This window comes from Anolis sagrei, chromosome 4, assembly GCF_037176765.1.
Source record: "Anolis sagrei isolate rAnoSag1 chromosome 4, rAnoSag1.mat, whole genome shotgun sequence".
Taxonomy (NCBI): domain Eukaryota; kingdom Metazoa; phylum Chordata; class Lepidosauria; order Squamata; family Dactyloidae; genus Anolis; species Anolis sagrei.
Window position 1 is genome coordinate 28,066,057 of NC_090024.1, and position 24,737 is coordinate 28,090,793.

General features: G+C 39.2%; 1 protein-coding gene across 1 annotated transcript; it reads left to right on the forward strand.

Moving 5' to 3' along the window:
• The first annotated feature begins 10,568 nt into the window (after nucleotides 1-10,568).
• ABRA (actin binding Rho activating protein) lies at nucleotides 10,569-23,281 on the forward strand. Its single transcript, XM_060775769.2, has 2 exons — nucleotides 10,569-11,356; nucleotides 20,452-23,281. Exons 1-2 carry the CDS (start codon nucleotides 10,650-10,652, stop codon nucleotides 20,912-20,914), a joined length of 1,170 nt encoding a protein of 389 aa, XP_060631752.2. The 5' UTR covers nucleotides 10,569-10,649; the 3' UTR covers nucleotides 20,915-23,281.
• Nucleotides 23,282-24,737: the final 1,456 nt, after the last annotated feature.

The window sequence follows — 24,737 nt, forward strand, 5'->3', positions numbered from 1 at the left end:
TACTTTAGCTATTACCAAGATGTTAAGCTGAAGTATAAACAATATAATTGTAATTCTGACATGTTGCCCTATACAATTTCTTTATCCATCAAAATACATTATGCATATCTATCTGAACTTCTAAGACTATGCCCCATGAATATGACAATATAATAATGTGCATTACAATCCACGAAATACTGTGCCAATAAGAATTATCTGAATCGTAAAGGTGCCATAAGACTCCTTTTTGCATTTGGTTTGTTGCAGGAGAGTAATATGGATCCCCTTTTGAAAACTGGTGCTAGGGAGAAGTAAGCCAAGGGTTAAAAGAGAACTCTCTGGAATAAATATTATCTGAGCAGAAGAGGCATAATTATTACACGTACATCACATAACATAGGCAATTCATCCTTTCATCCTGCATATCTGTGGATGACTGCGAAGTTCAAAAGACAGCAGGAATAATGATGCAGCAATTCACCATCGATTGCCCATCTTTCTGAACCAGCAGTTGATTTGTCCTAAATGCTAGAAAAGACAGATTCTGTGGAGGAGGCATATAGTGGCAACGGACAAACAAGATACATCTTCATTAAAAGGAAGACAGTGTGGAAAACCAGAAGATGGCCGTCATCTTCTTATCAGTTTAGACTCATCCTTCTCAGATTGTTTTTATATTTTAGTATTTAGTATATATTTGAGTATTTATGGTTTTAATCACTGCTTCTTCCCTCCCCTAAATGCAATTAACTTCTAGTTTCTAAGTTCTGAATTCAGATAATTGGAAGCTATGAAGCCAGGCTGAGATCCATTGTAGAGCTGCATATATTCGATACTACGCATGTTTTATCCATGATACACAGGCATGTGCTCTTTGAGTATATATCATGCTTAATCATAGAATGATAGAATGATAGAGTTGGTAGAGACGATATGGTCTCTACCAACCCCTTGCCATGCAGGAAAAGCACAATCAAAGCACCTCCAACAGATGGCCATCCAGTCTGTATTTAAAAGTCTCCAAAGAAGGAGCTTTCACCACACTTCAAAGCAGAGAGTTCTGTTGTTGAACAGCTTATATGCTACTTCATCACACTAGAGAATGAATCCACTTTAAATCCAGGTTCTACCCCCTGCAGAATTCTGGGGTTTGTAGTTTAACGGGGCTGTTAAAGGCTCCTCCCTAAACTACAACTCCCAAGATTCTGCAGGAAGCAGCAACTGGATTTAACGTAGATTCATTCTCCAGTGTGAGGAGGGAAATGGTCAGGAAGTTCTTCCTAATGATCAGGTGGAATTTTGTTTCCCATAATTTGAACCCATTACTCCAAGTTCTAGTCTCCAGGGCAGCAGAAAAGAAGCCTACTCCCTCTTCCTTATGGCAGCATTAAGGTTTTTTCTTTCACCAGTTATAGTACTTTAATAACATTTTAACCATCATGTCTCCATCTTATGGAATCACCCTGTAATTTGTTGTTTTATAAAGCACTGGCTATCCCCTGCACACTTTGCTGGGGCCCACATGGGGGTTCTGTGTGGGAGCTTTGGCTCAATTCTGTCATTGGTGGCAGGCATGTAGCCAAATTCTCATGGTGGTCTGTGAGAAGGCCTCACTGGTGCATTATTTAAACTGTTATGTTTATTCATATCATGATCTGATCACCATACTCAATATATCCCATATGCATGGGGGTATTGGGGTATCAATACAAAAGGTTTGCTAGGGTAGACCCTCCTTCACTCAGGCTCAGACACCCCCCCCTCCCGAATCAAAATCCAGGCTATGGGCCTGGTTGGTGGGAATCAGAATGCTCTGTGATTGTAGGTGAACTATAAATCCCAGCAACTACAACTCCCAAATGTCAAGATTCTATTTTCTCTAAACTCCACCAGTGTTCACATTTGGGCATATTGAGTATTCGTGTAGAGTTTGGTCCAGATCCATCATTGTTTGAGTCCACATTGATCTCTGGATATAGGTGAACTACAACTCCAAAACCAAAGGACACTGCAACCAAACCCTTCCAGTATTTTCTGTTGGTCATGGGAGAACTGTGTGCCAAGTTTTGTTCAATTCCATCGTTGGTGGGGTTCAGAATGTTCTTTGATTATAGGTGAATTATAAATCCCAGCAACTACAACTCCCAAATGACAAAATCATTTTGTTTTTTGAGTGAATGACGTACATTGAGTTGTTAGGAGTCTTGTGTCCAAATTTGGTGTCAATTTGTCCAGTGTTTTTAGAGTTATGTTAATCCCACAAATGAACATTATATTTTTAATTATATAGATTTGCATAAACAAATTGACCTTCTTCATGAGTTACACTAAAAATAAACACAAATTTAAATGTTAACTTTAACACTTTTTGAAGGCGTAATTTTTAAAATGTTCTTCAATTTAAAACTTTTTAAAAAAACAATGTATAAATAAAAAACTGCACTAATAAACTACCATAATAAAATATGTCAATGTAGTATAAGATTACATATATGCCATTAATTAAATCAATCCAAAATATTAGTCAAACTATGACTTGCAGGAGGAAACTCAGCTTCTTTTATTGCTTATCAATCTAATCAACTAATGGAGAGAATGTGTTTGTAACTCTAATAAGGTCTACTGTCTGGTCTTTGCCTGTCTACCTGCCTTCTTCTCTTTCTTTCTCCATTTTGTTCATTTCCTGAATGCATTTAGTACTCATAGGTCATAGATTAGGTATTGTGGTTGGGATGTTGGACTTGGACATTGGGGCACCAGAGTTCAAATCCTTGCTTAGCCATGGAAACCTTATGGGTGACCTTGGATAAGCCGGTCTGAGTCCCTCTACGGTGGTAGAGAAGATCGGGATAAAAAAGTTTAAAATAAACAAACAAATAAATAAGTCATACTCTCTCAACCACAGAGGAAGCTAACAGCAAACCCTCTCTGAAGAAATTCTTCCAAGAAAATCATGTTATAGGTTTGCTTTGGAGTCACTACAAATCAGAAAGAGCTTGAAGGCTCACAACAACAAGATTAGCAACAGACCACCTAGTTTATATGAAGAAAGGTCAAGGATTAGCCTGTGACATCTCTAAATAAGACGGGGAAATATATCTGCCTGAAGATTAAATAGATGTACAAAGTCAGTACAGAGACAAAATGGATAATGGTCTGAATCAGCATAAGGAGTTTTTTTAAAAAATCTGTATTGACATGTCACTTGCGTCATGTTCCTTTTGCCATTCCTGTATTTATTTAATTCTATAATACTCACCCGATCATTCTTGGCATGCACTCAGGGATGCTTGTAAAACACTTAACACATTAAAGTCAATTTAAGTCAGCATGAAATACAAATAAAACAAGTAAACTGAAAAAGGCAACTATATAAAATCAGCATAAAATTACCAAATCCACCCCTCATTAAGTTGTTATCAGAAATTAGATGCCATACAGCGTCCCCGCATTGCCTTTTCCCTTTTGCCCTGTAATAATCTCTCATAAATTTCCTTGGGATGTTGCCTCACCACACCTCAGACTTCAGGAAATGACTCCCCAAAATTTTATAATCACCAGGAGACTCAAGGAAGAAAACACACAATGAACTCCTAGGTCCTTTTCCTGTTTCACCTGACATGATCTGGGATATTACTGGAAACACTTCATCTCCTATGCCCCCAAATGAGACTCACCCTTGTGACACCCATTAAGATGGCAATCACTTTAAGCATATTTGTTTATCTGAACTAACATCATTGTATCAACTAGAGCTGGAATATTAAGCCCATTATAAATTACACCCCACATTCCTTTCTGATTGCAGCCCTCTCATGGGCGGATTGATAAATGGACACACTCTTCAAGTAGTCCAATGGCAGTTTCCCAGCACAGCGAAGACCAACCAGTGATGGCATCAGATAGAGCCCTGGATTATTCAGGGAGTGGATCCTAGCTGGGCATTTTCTGAGCCAAACAGGAGCCAGAATGGTTGATTTAAATAGCGATCAAAATACAATACATATTCTATGTATTCACAATTGTGGCATGTCAGTTCTTGTGCTGTCTCTGCTGACATCCTGTCTGGCTATTGAGAATAAAGCCTCTGATTTTGCCTTTAGCCCATCTGTCATTTGGAAGCCTGGCACTCTGGGCCCTGAACCCACTATTTCAGTGGAGCTAAAATCAGACAACAAAGTCATTATTTCCTCTCCCACAATCTCCAGATTCACTATCTAATCACATCATGATCGGTTTGCAAGTGATCTGCTAATTAATTGCATTTGGTTGTTTGGAACAGAAAATGGAGAACTGATTCACAGAGTCATTCTCCTGGACTGAGAATATGCAGCCTCTTAAAAACATATCTGAATGTTTTGCATTTGTGGGTTGCTTCCTAACCAACTGGTGTGTGGTAGGACTGAATCAAGCTACATTGTTTATTGATGCCTATGTTTGAAATATCTAACATGAAAGTAATACACCTATAACGTAAAGCTAAATGAAATATTAGAGAAGTATGACAATAATCTCCTGAAAAGTGATGATAGGAAGCTGCCTATTTGAATGAAAAATTCTGTTTAACCCTTTCTCTGCTGTCATTTGGCCACCAAAATCACCATCCACAAGCTTGAAACAGGCATGGCTTCCCCATCTCTTTATAGGGGGATTGGAGGATCTTTGCCTCATGCTTGTGCTTCTGGGGCTTTATATGGTTCCTTATAGCTCACTATTTTGACCAACTAATCCCTCAAGGCTGTAAACAACAGCATTATTTTGTAAATAGATCAACATCAATATTTCCCCTTCAATTTTAAATTTCAAGGACATTTTCCTCTCTTCCTTCCATTTTATCCTTTCTCCTCAGTTTATTGTATTTGCTTCAAACTGAATCCAAAGTGCAAAAGTAGTTTCCATTCAATTAACTCAGCAGTATGGAGAGGACAAAGGTGGTAGAAATGTGTCCTTCCTAGTAGGCTTAGGCAAAAGCAAACTAATGACTTCTGCCATCTTGGCTACACTCTGATGTTGCTTGGCTGCAGTTTTCATGTATGAAATATTGGAAGGTTTGCTAGTGCCATCAGTGGACTTTCTACTAATACTTCTTTGCTTAGGCTGATAAATCAGCAGGCACACAATCTGAAGAACGAGTTTGGCTTCAATCACCAATGCTTCAATCACCAGTTTTGATTAGTGCATTATGTACTATCTTTGAAAACAATGCATAATACAGCCGCAAGATTGACGGCTGGTTCATAAATGTTACTTTTCAGATTTAAAACTGTTTAAATCAGTTGTTCTCAAAGTGTGGTCTGCAGGGCCCTTGGGCTGCTCAAGAAAGACTATGAGGTTCTGTGATTTCCTTCTCCTCCCCTCCAAGCTTTTCCTCCTCTTTCCAGCTCCCCACCTCCCTTACCACCAAAAGTCTTTTTTCCTTGCTTTCCTCACCACCCAGATCCTTTCCCCCTTTCCATGCTTGCTTCCAAAACCCCATTTCCCTCCCTCTGCTCAGGGGGTAATTTGATTGTGCGTTTCCTGCATGGCAGAATGGGGTTGGAATAGATGGCCCCTGGGGTCTTCCACTGAAATAAGTTTATGTTGGTCAAAGGTTTGTCCATGCCTCTGCAGCTAAAAAAGTTTGAGAACCCCTGGTTTAAATGATCTTCTAAGCCTCTTTGGAAGGCCGTGCCTCTAGGGAAGGCATGGCCAAACTTTGGCCTTCTAAGTGTTTTGGACTTCAACACCCATAATTCCTAATAGCTGGTAAGTTAGCTGGGATTTCTGGGAGTTGAAGCTCAAAACAGCTAGAAGGTCAAAGTTTGCCATCCTGCTCTAGGGACAAGACTCCAAATAGAGTATATAAGTACATTCCTTTATATAGAAGGCATTCAATCCAGGTTATTCTCATGTAAGTAAGCAAAATGTAAATTTAGCTCTGATATGACCACAAAACATTTTGCAAGCAGCCAATGATTCACTTGCCCTATTTTAGCTCTCAGTTTATGTCACTGGAAAATAACTTCCCATCCTCTTTAAATCCTCAAACATGTCATTCAGAAAAAAAAACAAAAAGTAGTTCTTACCTCATTGGAGAAGCATCATTTTAACCTCAAAGTGAATATTTTATGTACTATGAGCCTGTAATAATTGTAATAAAAATAAGAAATATTTCTTCATTATAAATTTAATGAAAAGCTATCATTTTCATTCTGTAAATTAGGCCAGATAATCTCGCTATAAAGCCACCAAAGATCATGCCTAGACAGTATAAAGACTGGCCTAATAATTTAGAATGTAGTCTTACTGTATATACTTGAGTATAAGCTGACCAAAATATAAACTTTTGGTCAGCTTATACTCAATGCTGAGTTATACTGTCACACTATTCTTGCATTTTAACTGCCACGGTTCCCTCCTGTGAACTCTTTGAATTGGCAGTTTAAGAAATGATATCTAGATTTCTCATCCAGAGAACTCTACTGTCCCATCAAGCAGGAACCCCCAGGCTTTTTCCATGAGATGGAGCCCTAGCAGTTAAATACAATTACAGTGTTCCCTCACTTATTGTGGGGGTTCCATTCCAGGGCCACCAGCAATAAGTGAAAATTCACGATGTAAAAATGCCATATTAATTTTAATATTTATACATTATTTTATATATTATTTTCTTACCCGCAGTTCCTTTCCTGCCTCCCGGCCCATCCCAAGGGCATCTGCCTGCTTCCCTGGCCTCTGCAAACCCCTGCAAAGCCTCCGGAGCCACACAGTAAGCAACAGGCCAGGGAGGCAGGCCTTCCCCGCCACACCTCAGGCCGCTGCACTTCCAGGGTCCCTGGCCTCCATTGGACATAAATATTGTATATTATATATTTTTTATTAATATTTTAAAAAACTCACGAAATAGCGAGTCTGCTAAAAGTGAACCATGAAGTAACAAGGGAACACTGTATAGTTCTGTAGTATAAAATAGTACCTGATGAACTGCTGAAATGGCAACTCAGGCAAGGGCTCTGAGCAAAACTCTGGGCAAATGAGTGAACATCAGTTCATTTTAACATTTAGTTTGACCTGAACTAGACTGTGGTGACAGTGAAGAAAACCCTTCACTTTGGAAATGAAATAAAGGCTAACAGGAACTTTTGCTGCAGCTACTTCTTTTATGTTTGTTGCTGTTATTTGACTTATGGTGGCCCTATAATGAAAGACCAAGTCCCAGTGATCAATCACCCTTATTGGGACCTGCAACCTTGGGCTTTAGATACCTTGACTCAATCAATCCACTTGTACTGTGGTCTTTTTTCCCTACTGCCTTCTGCTTTACTGAGTATTATTTTTTCCATTGAGTTATGTCACCTTATGTGCAAAGCAAAATAATTTGGTTATCTTGGCTTCTAAGAAGAGTTCAAATTTGATTTACTATAGGATTCAATCATTCATCATTTTAGCAATCCATGATATCTAGAGAATTCTCACATTTCAAATGAGTTGATTCTTTTTTTTTGTCAGTTTTTTTTAATGTCCTCCTCACACAACCATACATAGAAAATGGAAAGAGTTACCAAGAGTAGATGGGGCAGGACATAAATAAAGTTGAATTGACTTGACTTGACTATGGAAAAATGGAAACCTGCACATAATTTTCTGAGCTTTGAAGAGAAGCCAATTTCTTCAGAGTGTGAAGACTTCTTCTACCAGCCCTCCTCTTATGATACAGAGCTATTCTATCAGACTGCATGAGAAGGGTGAAAAAGGAAGGAAAACACTACTTCAACCCTGCAGTTTCCAGCTCCACCGGGCTTCTTCTTCAATCATGGTTCTTTGAGAGCACCTGTTCCATCCGTCTGTAGCAGAAGGAGAGAGAAAGCTTTCTCTATCAAGACACCAACTACTTGCAGGTTCATGAATTGTCTTCCATTCCGTCTTCCATTCCACCTAGTCATACATGAATTACTTTAGTTTGTTTCCTCCCTCCCAAACTATATTTCTTTTTGTGTTGTGTCTAAACACTAAACCTGAGGCCATGGATCACCTTACTATTGCTATCAGAAAGTTGTTCTGTAAATCTTTCAGTGATGATAATGGCTAAAATAAGGGGTAAAATGGTACTTATAATGATCTGAAAAGTCTTCCAGGCTTTTTCTTGTTATTTTACTTCCTAAAGTTTTGCATTCATTGACATTGCATTCACTGACATTGCTAAAGAATAACACCATAAGAATGACTCATTCTCAACAGTTATAAATCAAATTAAGGAACAGTGAGCCTTGAGCAAGGGCAACTAAACCTGGTTCAGCTTTAGGCTAGACTGGCCTCAGCTAAGGGTACACACACTTCTCTATTAACATCAAAAGCAGAAGCTGTGATGAGCCAATTCTTTAGGGCTTGGCTATGCATTAGACAACCATTATAAAACAATTTAGATGTCCAGTTTCAGCATTGCCCACAGAAACCAGCATAAATATGGAAGTCTCAATGAATGAGAATGGTACATTTTGTCTCTGTGCTGTTTGAAAGCCCGAAGGCTTTGACAAATTCCACATCTCCAGAGTGGTCTTGTTGGCCTTACTGGTACATTATTTAAACTTATGTTTATTCATCATGCTCAATATATCCCATATGCATGGGGGTATTGGGATAATGATACAAAAGGTTTGCTAGCCCCCCCCCCCACTCTTGAATCAAACTCAGCTCCCCCCCCCCAAAAAAAAAAAACAAAATCCTGGCTATGGGCCTGGCAAGGGGACCTCAAACTTTGAAAACAGAGGGCCAGTTCATGGTCCCTCAGACAGTTGGGAGGTCTAATCGTTCATATTTGGAAAAAAATGGTATTCCTATGCACACTGCACATGTCTTATTAGAAGTGCAAAAAACATGAAGGAATAATGCAAAATTTAAAATGAAGATTGATTTTAATCAACATAAACTTACCAGTATTTCAATGGGAAGTGTGGGCCTGCTTTTGGATAATGAGATAGTTAAGTCAATTAGAATTGTTGTTGTTGTATGCCTTCAAGTAATTACAGATTTAGAGTGACTTTAAGTTTAAAGTGTAAGGCGTGTGTGTGTGTGTGTGTGTGTGGGCGGGGGGGGGGGGTAAATGACCTTGGAGGGCCGCAACCAGTCTACGGCCCTTAGTTTGGGGAGTCCTGGCCTAAAGTAAGAATGAAAAATTCAGCTGTAATGTTGAATCATTTAAGTGAACCCAATGAACTCCATGTTGACAACAGCTGTGTCATTGGTGCTATGCTACAAATGCTGTAACCACAATATTTTGTTTGTGTCCAGGGCCAACAACCAGAAGTATGATCACATACTCTGAAATTCTGTAAAATACTTTATCTACCTCAACTAGTGCTGTGAATAGGTTGGACTGAAAGCAGGGCTGGAGGTTGATAGGCTTAAGCTATTGTTTGTTTGTTTGTGTCCCTGCCCTGTTTCAGGGCTCAATCCAGCTCCATGTTTCATTTGAGAAAACAGTAGAGCTGATATTTCAGTCCTACTCAAGAGTCCCTAGTGTAGTAATAAACCTACAAGCTTGAAGTAGATTAGTTTTTTAAAAGACATTATGACCAGCAAAATGTCAAAGAATCTTTCTTGACTGAAGTCCCCTCTTATAAGAAAAAAAATCACTTAAACGAGGCCTTTGAGCTTCACAAGGCATGTTTTAATGTGAAATTGTGTGACCAAGGTACCTCTAGGGTAGCGTTTCTCAACCTGGGCATTAGGACCCCGGGAGGGGGCCACCAAAGACCATCAGAAAACACAGTATTTTCAATAGAAAATGGGAGTTCTGTGTGGGAAGTTTGGCCCAATTCTATCATTGGTGGGGTTCAGAATGCTGTTTGAATGTCTAGATCTATTTTCCCCAAACTCCAACAATGTTCACATTTGGGCATACTGAGAGTCCATGCCACGTTTGGTCCATATCCATCATTGCTTGAGTCCACAGTGCTCTCTGGATGTAGGGGAACTACAACTCCAAAACTCAAGGTCAATGCCCACCAAACCCTTCCAGTATTTTCTGTTGGTTATGGGAGTTGTGTGTGCCAAGTTTGGTTCAATTCTATTGTTGAAGTTCAGAATGCTCTTTGATTGTAGGTGAACTATAAATCCCAACAACTACAACTCCAAAATGACAAAATCAATTCCCCCCAACCCAACCAGTGTTCAAATTTTGACTTATTGAGTATTCGTGCCAAATTTGGTCCAGTGAATGAAAATACATCCTGCATATCAGATATTTACATTACAATTCATGACAGTAGCAAAATGACAGTTATGAAGTAGCAACAAAAATTATTTTATGCTTGGGGGTCACCACCACATGAGGAACTGTATTAAGGGATCGTGGCATTAGGAAGGTTGACAACCATTGCTCTAGGGGGAGCATATAAAGACGCTGTTAATTTCCATCACAGGTGCAGCCAAGAAATGCACAGCCTGCGTCACTCATGTTTACCATATCCAATGTCCATCTGCTGTGGTGAAATGCAAGCCTGGCCTCTTTTAGAAAAAGAAGACTGTCGGAGTAAGGATAGTCTTCCCATGTGAGAAATGCTTCACATATTTTCCAACATCATAAAGTCCCAGCACCATCTATTTAAATCCCCACCATTCCCTCTGGTTATTATTTGCTACAAGATAGTTTTTGCTAAGTGGTTTTAAAAACAAGGATAGCAAACATTATGCCTCCAGAAAAACACCAGACCACCACAGCAGCAAAAAGAGCCATAAAAAAGATACGAACAGCTAGCCTTGTCATCAGCTTGGCACGGGGTTGGCAGCAATGGGCTACAGACCACAACACTAAGCAAGCCCAGGAGCCCAGTGGATGGCTGCCCAATGAGGAGACACCACCAAGTTTTCTCCCCCCAAAGCCAGGAAAGAAAGACCAACCAAAGAAAGACTCATCATTTCACTCCAAACAACAAATACTTGAAGAGAATGGGGGACAAAGTGCAAGTGAATCTGATGAAGCTCTCCAGAAGTTGAACATTAGAAGCAAAGAAGTGACCAAAACCATTGTGAGCAAAGTCTATGAAAGAGGAAGTGGTGTCAATATCCTCAGTGACAAGTATGAAAAAGACAATGGCTGCACGGAGATGGGCAGCAATATCAAAGAGCTCAAAGATATTGATAAACTCCTTAGTAGCAAAATGTCCCCAACCAGAAGGAGAAAATGCTCTAACCTGGTATCTGAACTGACAAAAGGATGGAAGCAAGTGGAAGAGGAGGATAAGGCTCCAGACCAAGAAATACAGAATTATCGCAGTGAAAGCTTGGAGACTGAGGACAGTGGCTATGGAGAAGACACGGAGGACAGACTTACTACAGAAAACAGTCACCAAGAAGTATTGAGTCCTGTAAGGATAAAGAGGTCCACAGCATCAAAGTGAGTAAAATCACTGCTTTTCCAAATGGTGTTCCCAAACTTGGTCCTGTTCTGATAGGCTAGGTTTTGCTTTGCTTGAAGTGCTTTCCATGTGCCTGTTGTGATAGGAATGTTAATCACAAAAAGTTATTTACGCCTTGTGGTGCAAGATGTATTGCATAAGGATGAAGGGAGAGGGCAAGTTTACATGATATACAGGAAGATGCAAGGGACTCGCTCCATAAGGGCCAATGAGGAATTTCCTCAAAGAAGCCATTTCAAATAAACTTCTTGTATAATATGTACAGATAAGAGTGAGTCTATATTTTAACTATACTTGGGTTGTTAGCACACTAAAGGATAACACTTGAGGACCTAGAGAGACCCAGAAACATTTCCAGGGGAACATTTTTTGGTGTACGGAAAGTGAATATCTGAATATTGAGTCCATTGATAAATGGGTCAAACCGTATTAAAGTCATAATGTCATGATGAAAATGCAGACATAAAGACATGGCTTTCTGTAGTTAATGTTAGCTTATGGGAAGGCAACAGTCAAAACAGAGTACAGGGCTAAACAACTGGCAGTCATCTATCGCCCAAACATATATTTAATTGGGTCAATTTCTAAACATTAACCAGGTTAATTCATGATATTATTAGAGAGAGAAACCTTTCTCTGGGAAACTAGTAACCCTATGAAATGGAAAGGCTAGGTGCTTCTAAAGTATTCGTATCATAGAAGTAAAACTACAACCACTTTGGTTTAGACAGACATGGTAATTGTACGACTTCTGTTTTTCAGAGCTGGGAAAACCTGCTTTTTCAGACTGGGGGTTATGAGAGCTGTACCCTCTCTCATGTTCTTTGTTTGCTTGTCCAAGCACTGATTTTTTTTTTGCTTACTTCTAAATGTGGCATTTCTTCTAGCCACCATATGCAATAGGACTTACTCTTCTCTCCATTCATTATATCATATATTTTTCTAAAAGCCATCATACGATAATGAACATCAAACTGATGGAATGAAGATGGTGGGATCTGATTATCCTGCTCAACCCTTTCCCTTACAGCAGTGGTTCTCAACCTGTTGGTCCCCAGGTGTTCTGGCCTACAACTCCCAGAAATCCCAGCCAGTTTACCAGCTGTTAGGATTTCTGGAAGTTGAAGACCAAAACATCTGGGGGCCCACAGGTTAGATCCACTGAGAATGTTCAGAAAAGTGGAGGGAGCCTTTTCAACAGAATGAGCTCTAGTATGTGTGTCTAGACGTAGGTAACTGAAAGTAGGGTGGACACACCTATTGTGGATGGAGATCTGTTTAATTCTGGATGCCTCCACACAATGTTTGTGGATCTCTTCCTTCCTCCTCATCTGACCTTGGTATAGCCCATTCCATTAAGGAGGATGCTGCTTTCAACCGGGCATCATTTTTGGAATGCTCTTTGGGCTATTAAAAAGGGGGGGGGGGGGGGAGCAGGGAAAACAAACTACATGAAAAGCACCCAGCAACATTTAAATCACACCCATGCCATCCACTGAGTCTAGTGTTCATCACAACATTATGTGGCTGTGCGTTGTGTACGAACATCATAAAGAGCTACTGCTTTATTTATTTTTTCATTTGGATTTAAGGTCTGCTTTTCTTCCAAGAATGAGACTCCAGGCAGCTTCAAATCCTATAGATGAAGAGACACCATTAAAACACAAAGCAAGATCAAAATTTTAAAAAGAGTTAGATTAAAAGCACAATTTAAAAACATGTAATTAAGAAAACTATAACATTCATGTAGAAGTAAGATTCCTTCCTCATCAATTTCAAAACATTTCAAATTGGATCTTGTCCAGTTAGAACATTTCTTCATAAGGCATTTCCATCATGAAGTTGGACTGCCATCTATTATTTCTAATAAGACTTATTTATATACTCCCCAATGAAAATAACATTTCAATATGTCTGGCATCAAAGCGTATGTCTTGAGAGGTGCAATCCAGCCTCTTTCTTTTCAATGCCGAAGGTCTTATACAATCTTATTCCAACACTTTGACCCTATTCCATGTTGATGCTGCCAAAAGTAAAAGATTCTTTTTAAAAAAGAAAGAGAAAAGTATGGGACAGTAGGAATTAAAGACATTCTGGGCAAAAATCTGGCCACCACCACTTATCTATAATAAACAGCCATTAGGATAGTTATTTGTGCTGTTTCAATAGACTAATGTTTGTAGTAAATGCTCCAGAAAAAGCAAGAAAATAGTCTACACTATTTCCTCTCATATAGCCGGTCTTTCTGAACTGATAGCCCTTATATACAATGAAATACTGGCAGAGAAAGCAATTTCTGGTATTTTTGTTTTGTTTTTTGTTTTGTAAATACTACTACTGTAAAGTGTATATAGCTGTATGTAGCCACTTCACATAACTTTTCTGGTGTACAATCATAAAGATTCTAGTTGTTTCTGCTTCATTTTTAAAGTGCTTGGCAGAACCCATGGGAGTTGCCACCAGACTGGTCAAATAGCAATTGAACAGGATTATAGAAGAATAACAAGAAAGAAAAGATAAAGAGAACTGCAGGGAAGGTACATTGTTCAAGACGCCTACAGTTTTGTAATTTCCCCATTTACTTCTGTGCTCCACACACTTTTGTTGTGAACTGAAATGCCCTTTAGTGGAAGGCATCATTAGCAGGAGTTTTGTGATTTTGAAAAAATCATGGACTTCTGTGAGGCTAAAGATGTTTTATTTTTCTTTCTTCCAGTAGTGGTCATTTCCTTGCAGACAGTTTACCAAGTACCGATCTGAGTTCCTTGGGGGCCCGGATGTCTACAGCATTCCCTACATTCTCAAATGTAAATCAGATATTTTACACAGAGATACTGATGACAGCAATTTATGCCAAAGTATATGTGATATTCTTAGCCTCCAATCCTAAACTTCGCAAGCAGAGGAAATGACCTTATAAAATTCTTGGAATTGCATGTTTCATTACTCCCTATTCACCTTAATGGCTGAACTTGTGCTCATACATTACTTCCTCTGAAATAAATGTAGCCCTTGTTCAGAAGGATTCCCACCCCTTCCGACAAATGTGTCTTCCCTACCCCCAACTAAGAATATTTAGACTGGTCTTATACAGTGTCTCGAGGTGGGAACTCCATGATACTTTGAGAGACCCTTTTTTGAGTCAGACTAGTTAAAACAATACGATATTCATGTAGACTAAGGGCTTGTCTGCTTGTGCATTTCCTGAGTTTTCTCCCTTAGCCCAACTCTGCTCTGCTTTAAGCAAAGTCAAAGAATACTCCGGAGTTTTCAGGAAACTCCAGACTATTGTGGGGCTTTGTGGTCATCTGAAGTCTATTTTGTGCTATGGTATAGTGTTTTGAGCACTGAGTACAACTCTGGAGAGTAAGGTTCAAATCCCCAGTTGGCAATGAAAACCCACAGAATGACGTTGGGCAACTCACATATGCTTAGCCTTGGAAAAAAAAACCATGACAGGGTAACCTTCAGATAAAAAATGGCTTGATGTCAAATAACAGCAATGATGATCATGTTAGAGTTTTCATAAAAAAATGAAGGGACACAATCACCAACACCCAAGTTTTCCTAGAGTCTGTTGTATTTCTATTCACCTTAAACATTATCAAAGTAATCCAGACAAACTTCTTTTGGTAAATTTATGAAACTTGGTAACCTCCTTATCTAAGTTACTGCAGCAACATCCTGGGTTCTGTTCCCATCATGGAAAAAGCTAACCTGATTAATCTTTTTTTGTCATGCTGTGATGTTATTCGCACCTGTTCAAACAAGGTGCAAAAGTATCACAGCAGGATAGAAGCTTTGCACCCACTCTCAGCTGCCTCAGCTACCAGGCTGTCAAGAATCATGACCATCCCACTCATCTACTTGATCTAGAAAGCTAAAATTAAAACTGGTGGATAATGCCAAACTGGATGAGGTTTATGGACGTGAAAGGTCAAATATTCAGGGCTTAATAAAGTTGACAGATAGTGATGGACAATAACGTGAGAGAAGGATGGACAAGAACATGACAGCGGTTGTAGTCAGATTAATCACTATCAACTGTATTAAATGCATAGTGTATAGTTTAGGTTTAGTCTCTTTTTATTTACAAGTAAGAATGCACAACACTGATCAGGATGAGACTGTCATGCATGGATGAAAGAGGTTGCTTCTTTTTCATTTTAGTTTCTACATTTTGGGGCTGGAGTTGAAGGATTTTATTGCACAAAGGTGGAAACCTTTAGAGCAGCAGGATGGTCACCAAAGGTGATGGTAACTACTGCTCAATGTTGCATTCCTGCCACCTCTCTGCAATGAACCTGTCAGAAGCAATTGAAAGGCAAAGTCATGATACCTGGACTTATTTCATGCAGTAGACATTTAAAGAAAAAAATCCCACTTGACAAACACTTTGCATTTGCAAAATGCCTTAAAAGTGAAAAGAAAAAAATAGTATGGTGGAGGACAGACTTAGCACCACTCACCTGGAAGTCTCCTGTAATCATGATGGTAGGTTGTTCCTATCCTGCAATGCAATATGCATGCAGTAATATCCTCTAAAAGTAATAGTACACACAACTCCCTTATCCATATATCTGATATCTATAACTGTAGGTACCCATCTTCCAAAAATTATGCCGCCCTATATTTGTAGGCCTCTCTCGGTCACCCTGTGTGATTCTATGGTACGATTCCTGCCTAAGTATAGTAAACATATAGAATTCTCTATCATTCATAGTTTTAGGTAGTCACACAGTCTTGGAAGCTATCCCTCATAGATATGGGCATTGTGTTGTACACAATGTCTCAGGTCAGGCTCATATATGCCTATTATTATGCTTGGAAAAAATGATCTTATATTTTTATTTAAATGCAGTTTAAAAACTAGTGTAAATGTGAAGACAAATGTTCTTCTCTAGCAGTTTATACATATATTGCTTCTGTGGGGTTCTAATGACTGTCACATCCCATAAAAGTAGGTTGGGTTCATTGTTTGCGAATATTCTTGAAAAGAAGAGCCTCAAAATTTGCCCTTCAGATATAATTTCCACCTAACAGTCCATGCATTTAAAATGAAGCCAATCCAGATTAACACCAACTACTCACTAAAAATAAAATGCAGTGGTAGCAGTGATGTAAGTAACCTTTAGTCATAGCCACATGAACATCTGACATGTTTCATTAAGTGTCTGACCTTAACATAGCTATTCAGAAGTGGTAAAATTACTTATCATCCCTTGTATAAGATTTCATTTGATTTTATATGATGCTTTTATTATCCTATTTATTAACCATAATGGCTATTTTTAATGTACCTAAAATTATGGGGATTGTTAGTTTTACTGGTTCTTTAGCTTTCTCTGCCCAAAAGTGCTTCAAATTACAAGTGGTGACGAACTGCATTAATTCTATAGTGTAGATGTAGCTTTTAACTCTTTGATGATTCACTCATACTAAATGAAGGTTATCACTTTTTCCTCCGAGAGATTCGTCATGTTTAATACATTTATAGCAGGCAAGTACACTATGTTCTGGCTACCTATCAAATTTGCCCAGTGCAGATGATTGAGCATTTCATCTCAGTTCCTTCTGGAAGAATTTGTCATTCTCAAGAACATGAGGTTTGCAATATTGGAATGCACAACAGAGCAAGACTAAGAGACTTTCGTATTCCTGTCATCAAGTAAATTAGCCTGAGAAGGCTTAAGGTTGAGTAGTGAAGAAGGAGGGCAGTTCCACTCTTTCCTTTCCAGTGATTTGTCCATTCACAATTACACTCTTTCCCTCCTCTCTGGGTGCATCTACACAGTAGAGTTAATGTGGTTTGATATGTTAACTACCATGACTCAATACCATGGATTCATGGGAGTTGTATTTTTGCACGCTGGTTAGCTTTCCTTGCCAAAGTGTACTGGTGTCTTACCAAACTATAAATCTCCTCATTCTATAGCATTGAGCCATGGCAATTAAAGTGATGTCAAACTACATTGATTCTATAGTATAGATGCACACTTAGGGTCCTTCCAAACAGCCATATAACCCACAATATCAAGGCAGATAATCCAAAATATCTGCTTTGAACTGAATTATTTCAATCCACACTGGCATATAATCCAGTTCAATGTGGATTTTATACAGCTATGGGTAAGGGGCCTCAGTTACTTTCGTTGTGGTTAAACCAAATTAGAGGAACCGGTATCCTTAATCTCACCAAGAAAGCAGAATGAGATGCTTTGCCTAGTCTTTCATAAGAGTATTCATATACTAGTGCAGTGTTTCTCAACCTTCCTAATGCAGCGACCCCTTAACACAGTTCTTCATGTTGTGGTGACCCCCAACCATAAAATTATTTTGTTGCTACTTCATAACTGTAATTTTACTACTGTTATGAATCATAACATAAATATCTGATATGCAGGATGTATTTTCATTGGCATGGATCAAATTTGTCCCAATTTGAATACTGGTGGGGTTGGGGGAGGATTGATTTTGTCATTTGGGAGTTGTAGTTGCTGGGATTTATAGTTCACCTACAATCAAAGAGCATTCTGAGCTCCACCAACAATACAAGTTTTAGTTTATCTACATCCAGAGAGCACTGTGGACTCAAACATTGATGGATCTGGACCAAACAAATACTCAATATGCCCAAATGTGAAAACTTGTGGAGTTTGGAGAAAATAGACTTGACATCGTAATCCCTGGTATTTATAGTTTATCTACAATCAAAGGGCATTCTGAACCCCATCAACAATAGAATTGGGCCAAACTTCCCACATAGAACCCACATGACTAATAGAAAATACTGTGTTTTAAAATTATCTTTGGTGACCCCTCTGAAACCCCCTTGTTACCCCCCCCCCCAGGGTTGTTACCCCCCTCCCCAGGTTGAGAAACACTGTGCTAGCGTTTTTATCTCAATGCTATTTTTTTGCTAATCTGAATAGATTTGGCTTTAATTTCCTTCTTTAAAAAAAGCACCTGGAAAAGTTCATTTCCATGCCCCTTCCTTTCTTAAATTGCCACATGAATGCCCCTAGTCTTTCCCAGGGTTGTGTTGGGCCCTCCTGATTATGAAAGGTATCATGTTGGAGGGTAATTTATTTATGAATAAATGGATATTAATATGGAAGATGGGATTCTAAAAGCTGGTGGGGGGAGGGGTGGAGAGAGAGTGGGGGAAGGAGAGAGAAAGATAATGAATTGCAGCAGGAAAGGGTCTATGGGAGATGACTTATGCATTAGATTACATTTTGGTATCGTTGCAGAAAGCCAATCGCCAAATAAAGTGGTGCTAATCTAGCCCAATAAAGTAAAGATTAAAAATGGAAGTCGATAACAATGTTAAACAATTAACAATATTAAAGGAAGAGAGAACAGAAGGGGATAACATGTCCAGGATGGAAAGAGATCAAAACAATTAAAATAGAATCTAGGGCTCTTCCACTGTAGCGAGTTTCCTTCTTCACTTTTGCCTTTCTAACTTTGTAGAAATCAGACAGAGAAGGGAAAGAAGCTGTTACGTGCTGTTTTTCATGGCAAATAGCTAAGATGCCAGAATAAAGGTTCAGAACCAGGGGGCTTTGGCAAGCTCTGTTGTTTTTCTCCAATGCTGCGTGGAGAGATAATGTAAATACTGATAGTCAGAACAGGACTAAACAGTTTTGGGAGCTATAATCCTATCCCCGGGTCCAATTCAATCCCAGACTCAGAGGAGCCAAAGGCATGTACTGTACTTTCACCTTCATGACTTTCAACACTGAGACATCAGTGGTATGAAATCTCTCACTATAACATATAAACGCACAAAAGCCCCACCTAAATGAATCACTTAGATCAATGTAGAGGTGGTTTACTTCCATGCTGGCCATATGCTGCATATGGCTAATTTGGGATAACATGAGGCAAGGGCATCTTGCTCCATGTTAGCCAAAGAATTCGGACTATCACACAACTTATGGCCTACGAGAACAGTTGCACTGGGTTTCATGGGCTACTATTATCACTTTTACTTTTCTGGTATTTATTGATATCTTGATTTTTGTTACATCTGCTGCCTCCTCCTCCTCTTCTTTGTATCTTGCCTTCCTCTCCAAATTGAATTCAAACATCTAAAGCAATAGATTATGATTCATATCCCAAATAGCCCTGGTAAATTATGGTTTTCCTGCCCTGTCTTTCTGCAACAGTCCTCTGTGACTGCACACAATCAATCCATCAAGAATTGCTTATATAGGACTTTATTTCTACATTGTCATCTTTAGGATAGGAATAGAAGAGATCTTTTGTGCATGAGATGCTAAAACAAACTGTCCTAGGAAACTAATTATTAATTCATTAAAAAAGTGAAAACCACCAGAAGCTGTTTTCTTTCCAGGTCTAGATCATCTTCTTTACATACACATTTTCCTTGTCAATTCATACTCCATGCTCATCAACCATTAGAGAAACTTGGCAACATCAAAAGATATATTTATGTATTTTCCAGAAACCAAGCACACCTGGTATTTTTGTATCTTATGCCCCACCAGAATCAGACATTTTTTTTAAAATGTGCCAATGTTAAAATATCAAAGAGGTTTTCTTGTTTCAGAATAATGGGATAAGTTTCCTTGGATCTTTGTAATTCCAGTTTAAGTCTTCACCAGGAGTATGACTGGACTGAATACAATTTATCTTGGCAATACCTTTGTTTATATACATTTTATCTTACAATTTTAATGTGGTGTCATGATTAGAGTCAAACGTTAACTCTCGATTCTGTCATGAAGTTCACCCAGCAAACAAAACTATTTCTCAAAATTGCGGAGGATAAAATGAGGTAAGCTGTCCTGAGTTCATGAGGGATATGATCAAAGCAGTTTATTTTCCTTTGGAGAAAACAAAAGAACAAATGAAACCCAGAACAAAAACTGATTTTCTTCAATTTTAAAAGGTATCAAGTCTCGAGTCATAAACATGCTCAGATAGTTATGAGGACCATATGACTTAAGAATTAATGATAACATGCCACCTAGTGGCTTGTGCTTTAGGTGTTGCACTTAAATACAGCATAATTCATAAGCCATGTCTTTCTTGTTTCCTTTAGTGCAAACAGAAACGTCAACGCTTCTAAGAAATATAGCCCGGTACACAATCTTAGGGGACGATGGGAAGATTGGGCTGATGAGCATATGATAATGCAAAAACTCAATCCTTTCAGTGAGGAGTTTGACTATGAGTTGTCAATGTCCAAACGCCTGCGCAAAGGAGACAAAGGCTACGGTCGTCCTAAAGAGGGGACAAAAACTGCAGAAAGGGCAAAGAGAGCAGAGGACCATATTCATCGGGAGATGAAAGACATGTGCTTCATCATCAGGACAATGGCCCGCCACCGTCGCGATGGCAAGATCCAAGTCACTTTTGGAGAACTTTTTGACAGATATGTCCGCATTTCCGATAAGGTTGTTGGAATACTCATGAGGGCCAGGAAACATGGGATGGTGGACTTCGAAGGAGAAATGTTGTGGCAAGGCCGTGATGACCATGTAATAATAACTTTGCTGGAGTAACACTTCACAGGATAATCTAAAGAATAGTTACTCTTTTAGCCATAGAATGAGAACATTGTCTATTCAAAAATTTTTTTTTACAAAGACCAATGGAGATGTCAATGCACTTCTACATGTTATCATCATGTTCTTAAATTTCCTCAGACAGCAGTGTTTGGTTGGAATATTCAAAATAGATCTGCGTAGGGGAATAAAATGAGCATATATTTGAATGCAGTGAAATTACAAATTCACTAGAATCTGTTGAAGTGGTTTTGTCTTAGTAGAATAGTGTAAGCTTATCAAGTTTATGAAATAGCAGCGACCAATCCATCTGCTATCAAAACATGGAAATAATATTCATCAACAATTTTGTTTTAGTATCAGTGCAAATATGTTAGAACTAGAGGTTTCTGACATCCCTTCTTCAACACTGTTGAACACTGGAAATCTCTTTATGCCATATAGAATAAATTATGCTGCATTTTTATAGTATTACTTGAAATTATTATTATTCGATACACAACAAAATTAGTACACAGCAAACAAGATCACTATGCTGGCTTTTGTATTTGCTTACACGTTGGATATTTCCCAAGTGTCTAGGACTGTTTGATGTATCGCCGAATAATGCAAAATTATATTATTATTATTATTATTATTATTATTATTTCTTAATTTATATCCTTCCTCTTTTCAGTTAAGTAATGTAGCTGACTAATGACACTACACTGGGTATTGACCACACACAAATACATATAATGAGTATTTATAATTTCAAGATTTTGAAACCAGTCTTGTGAATAATGTATGTGATTTGTAGGTTTAAGTATAATTCAGATTTTTGCAATTATTTAAAATTATGTATTGATGAACTTCCATGCTTGAAACATGTATGGAGTTGCCTAAATAACTTGTGATTCAATGTTACTATTGTACCTATCCTTATTTTAACATGTTGCCTTTCAAATTGAAAGATTACACATCTTCTTATAGAAGTAAAAAAAAACTATTTTGTGTAAAGAGAAAGAGCATGCTATCTGGAGAATTGCCAAGCTATAGTAATATTCACATACAGAGGGATGTTTGTCTATCTGTTTGGTACATAATACTCTTTCAGTCTGGTATCAATAACAGTTTTAATCTGATATTATTATAAGAAGTGTTTTGCAGGCGTTGCAAAACATGGTTTGGTACAAACAGTTGGAATAATAATAATAATATAAAACCATACATTTGTAAATCGTTTAGCGTCTATAAATTTTTACACTAGTAGATCTGGAATAAGACTTCCATGATTTAAACCAGGGCTCCTCAAACTTTTAAAGCAGAGGTTCACGGTCCCTCAAACTGTTGAGGGGCCAGACTAGTAAAGGTAAAGATTTCCCCTTGACATTAAGTCCAGTTGTGTCTGACTCTGGGGGTTGGTGCTCATCTCCTTTTCTAAGTCAAAGTGCCGGCGTTGTCCATAGACATCTTCAAGGTCATGAGGCTGGCATGACTGTATGGAGCACCATTACCTCCCCATTGGAGCAGTACCTATTGATCTATTCATTTGCATGTGTTCGAACTGCTAGGTTGGTAGAAGTTGGGGCTAACAGAGGGCGCTCATGCCGCTACCTGGATTTGAACCTGCGACCTTTCAGAAAGCAAGTTTCGCAGTTCAGCGGTTTAACTCACTGTGCTACCGGGGGCTCTGTGGGGGATGTAGTAGTTTGAAAAAATCGTGAGCGAATTCCTATGCACACTGCACCTATCTGGAGTAGTTCCTTCATTTCTGTTTTTTGTTTTTGTTTGTTTGTTTAATTTATCAATGGTTTCAGCATTGGTCAACTCTGAAGACCAACTCCCTGAAGGATTTTAGGCATGTCACATCCTTTCCGCTTTAGATAAAGGCAAGGGCCAATCCTCTCTGAATAAAACTTGGCCAGAAAAGTCTTGTACTTTTTTGTTCTGGGATTGCCATAAACTGGAAACAACTTCAATTTGGGAAAATGATGGGAGGGCAGGAGAAGCAGATGTACACTGTTGAGTGTTAGCAGTAAGCAATGAACTAAATAAAGCTTTAGGAAAGAGCACAATTCTACCTTAGCCAACTATAGCGTATTGGCAAAGTAAACTGCACCAACATCCCAAATCCCTTACTGTGGTGCATGAACTGCAAAAGAGTGCAAATGAGTCTGCTTTGTGAGCTATTCCCAACATATCAAAAACATGTGACAATGTATCCGAGATCAGTTTGATTAAGCATCAAAACAGGAAGGGGAAAATTCATTGCTGGATGTATTTTAAAATACTTAGCATGGTCTTTAGAAGGAACAAAATACCTTTTTTGTTTTATCTCACACATGAATATTCTAAGTTTTGAATAAATTATTTACTGAAACATGTTAAAGCTTCTCTTCTTTCTTCTTTCTTCTGATGTAGCAACCTATACCAGCTCTTTCCATTGTGCTTCTGCAACTAATACCAGCATTTCTGCTGGAGTAGTAGTGCCTATGAATACATTTACTTAATTAATGTGTGAATGGGCAGTATGTCCACAAATCATTATTATAATATTTGTATATTTTCAACCTCAAAAATGTAGAGGAATACATCTACCTTGGAAGGTTGTTAACATCAAGGAATGAATTGATGCTGGAGTTGAATAGATGCAGGAAATCAGAATGGGCCGCTTATAATTTCATTAAAGCCACATGTGGACTCAATTGGAAGTACATCTCTACGTGCTCGGTTGTTTGACTCGACCGAGCTACCTGCCCTATGCTATGGTGCAGAGACATGAATGAAGGCTCTCTCAGAACAACTATGGGTTGCACAAGCTTCCCTTGAAATATGGCTTGTTGGGATGTCTCTCCGAACGCAGAGAGAATGTGGACTGCACAAGGATGTTCAAAAAATATCAAAAGTGAAATGTCTTCTATGCCATGTTGCCCAACTCAAACATCTCTTTGCAGGCCACGTGATTCGCAGAACAGATGGGCACTGGAGCAATGCCACGGCAATATCGACCCGCGGGGATAGACGAGATCTCTTGGTCATCCTCCCACCTGATGGTCTGATTTATTCCATATGTCGTATAATGTGAGAGACCAACATGGTCATACAGTGGTACACTGGTCAATAAGATCTTGTGATCAGCGCAAAAGCTGAAGAACTGATAATCTAAGCATATTTTTGACATACAGTGTTCCCTCACTTATCACAGGTACTACCTTCCAGGACCACCCAGAAAAAGTGGAAATCCACAAAGTAGGGACGCAGGAGCTTGGAAGAGGCAGCCAGGCACCTACTTCTGCAGTCATTGATGCCGTTGCCACCCTTCTTTCTCACTCACTCACCCCCTCCCCTCTCTCGCTACTCACCAGGCTGAGTCCTGATTCTGCTGCCAAGACATGGCTTGGTGAGTGAGCAAGCGAGGGAGGGCAGGTTGAGTGAGTGAACGAGGGTGGCAAGGGCACCAGCGACAGCAGAAGGAGCCTGGCCACCTCTTCTGGGCTCTTGCTTCTGCTGCTGCTTCCACTTTCTGCCTTGCTCACTCACTCACTCACCCTCCCTCGCTACTCACCAAACCGGGTCCTGGTGGCAGAACCAGGACTTGGCCCGGTGAGTAGTGAGTGAGGGAGGATAGGTGGGCGAGCAAGTGAGGGAAGGAAGGCCGCAAAGGCAGAAGCAGCAGCAGAAGCAGGAGATTGGAAGAGGCGGCCAGGCTCCTGGTTCTGTTGCTGCTTCTGCCTTTACAGCCCTCCCTCGCTGGCTCACCTGCCCTCCCTTGCTCGCTTGCTACTCACCAAGCTGCATCTCGGTGGCAGAACCAGAACTTGGCCCGGAGAGTAGCAAG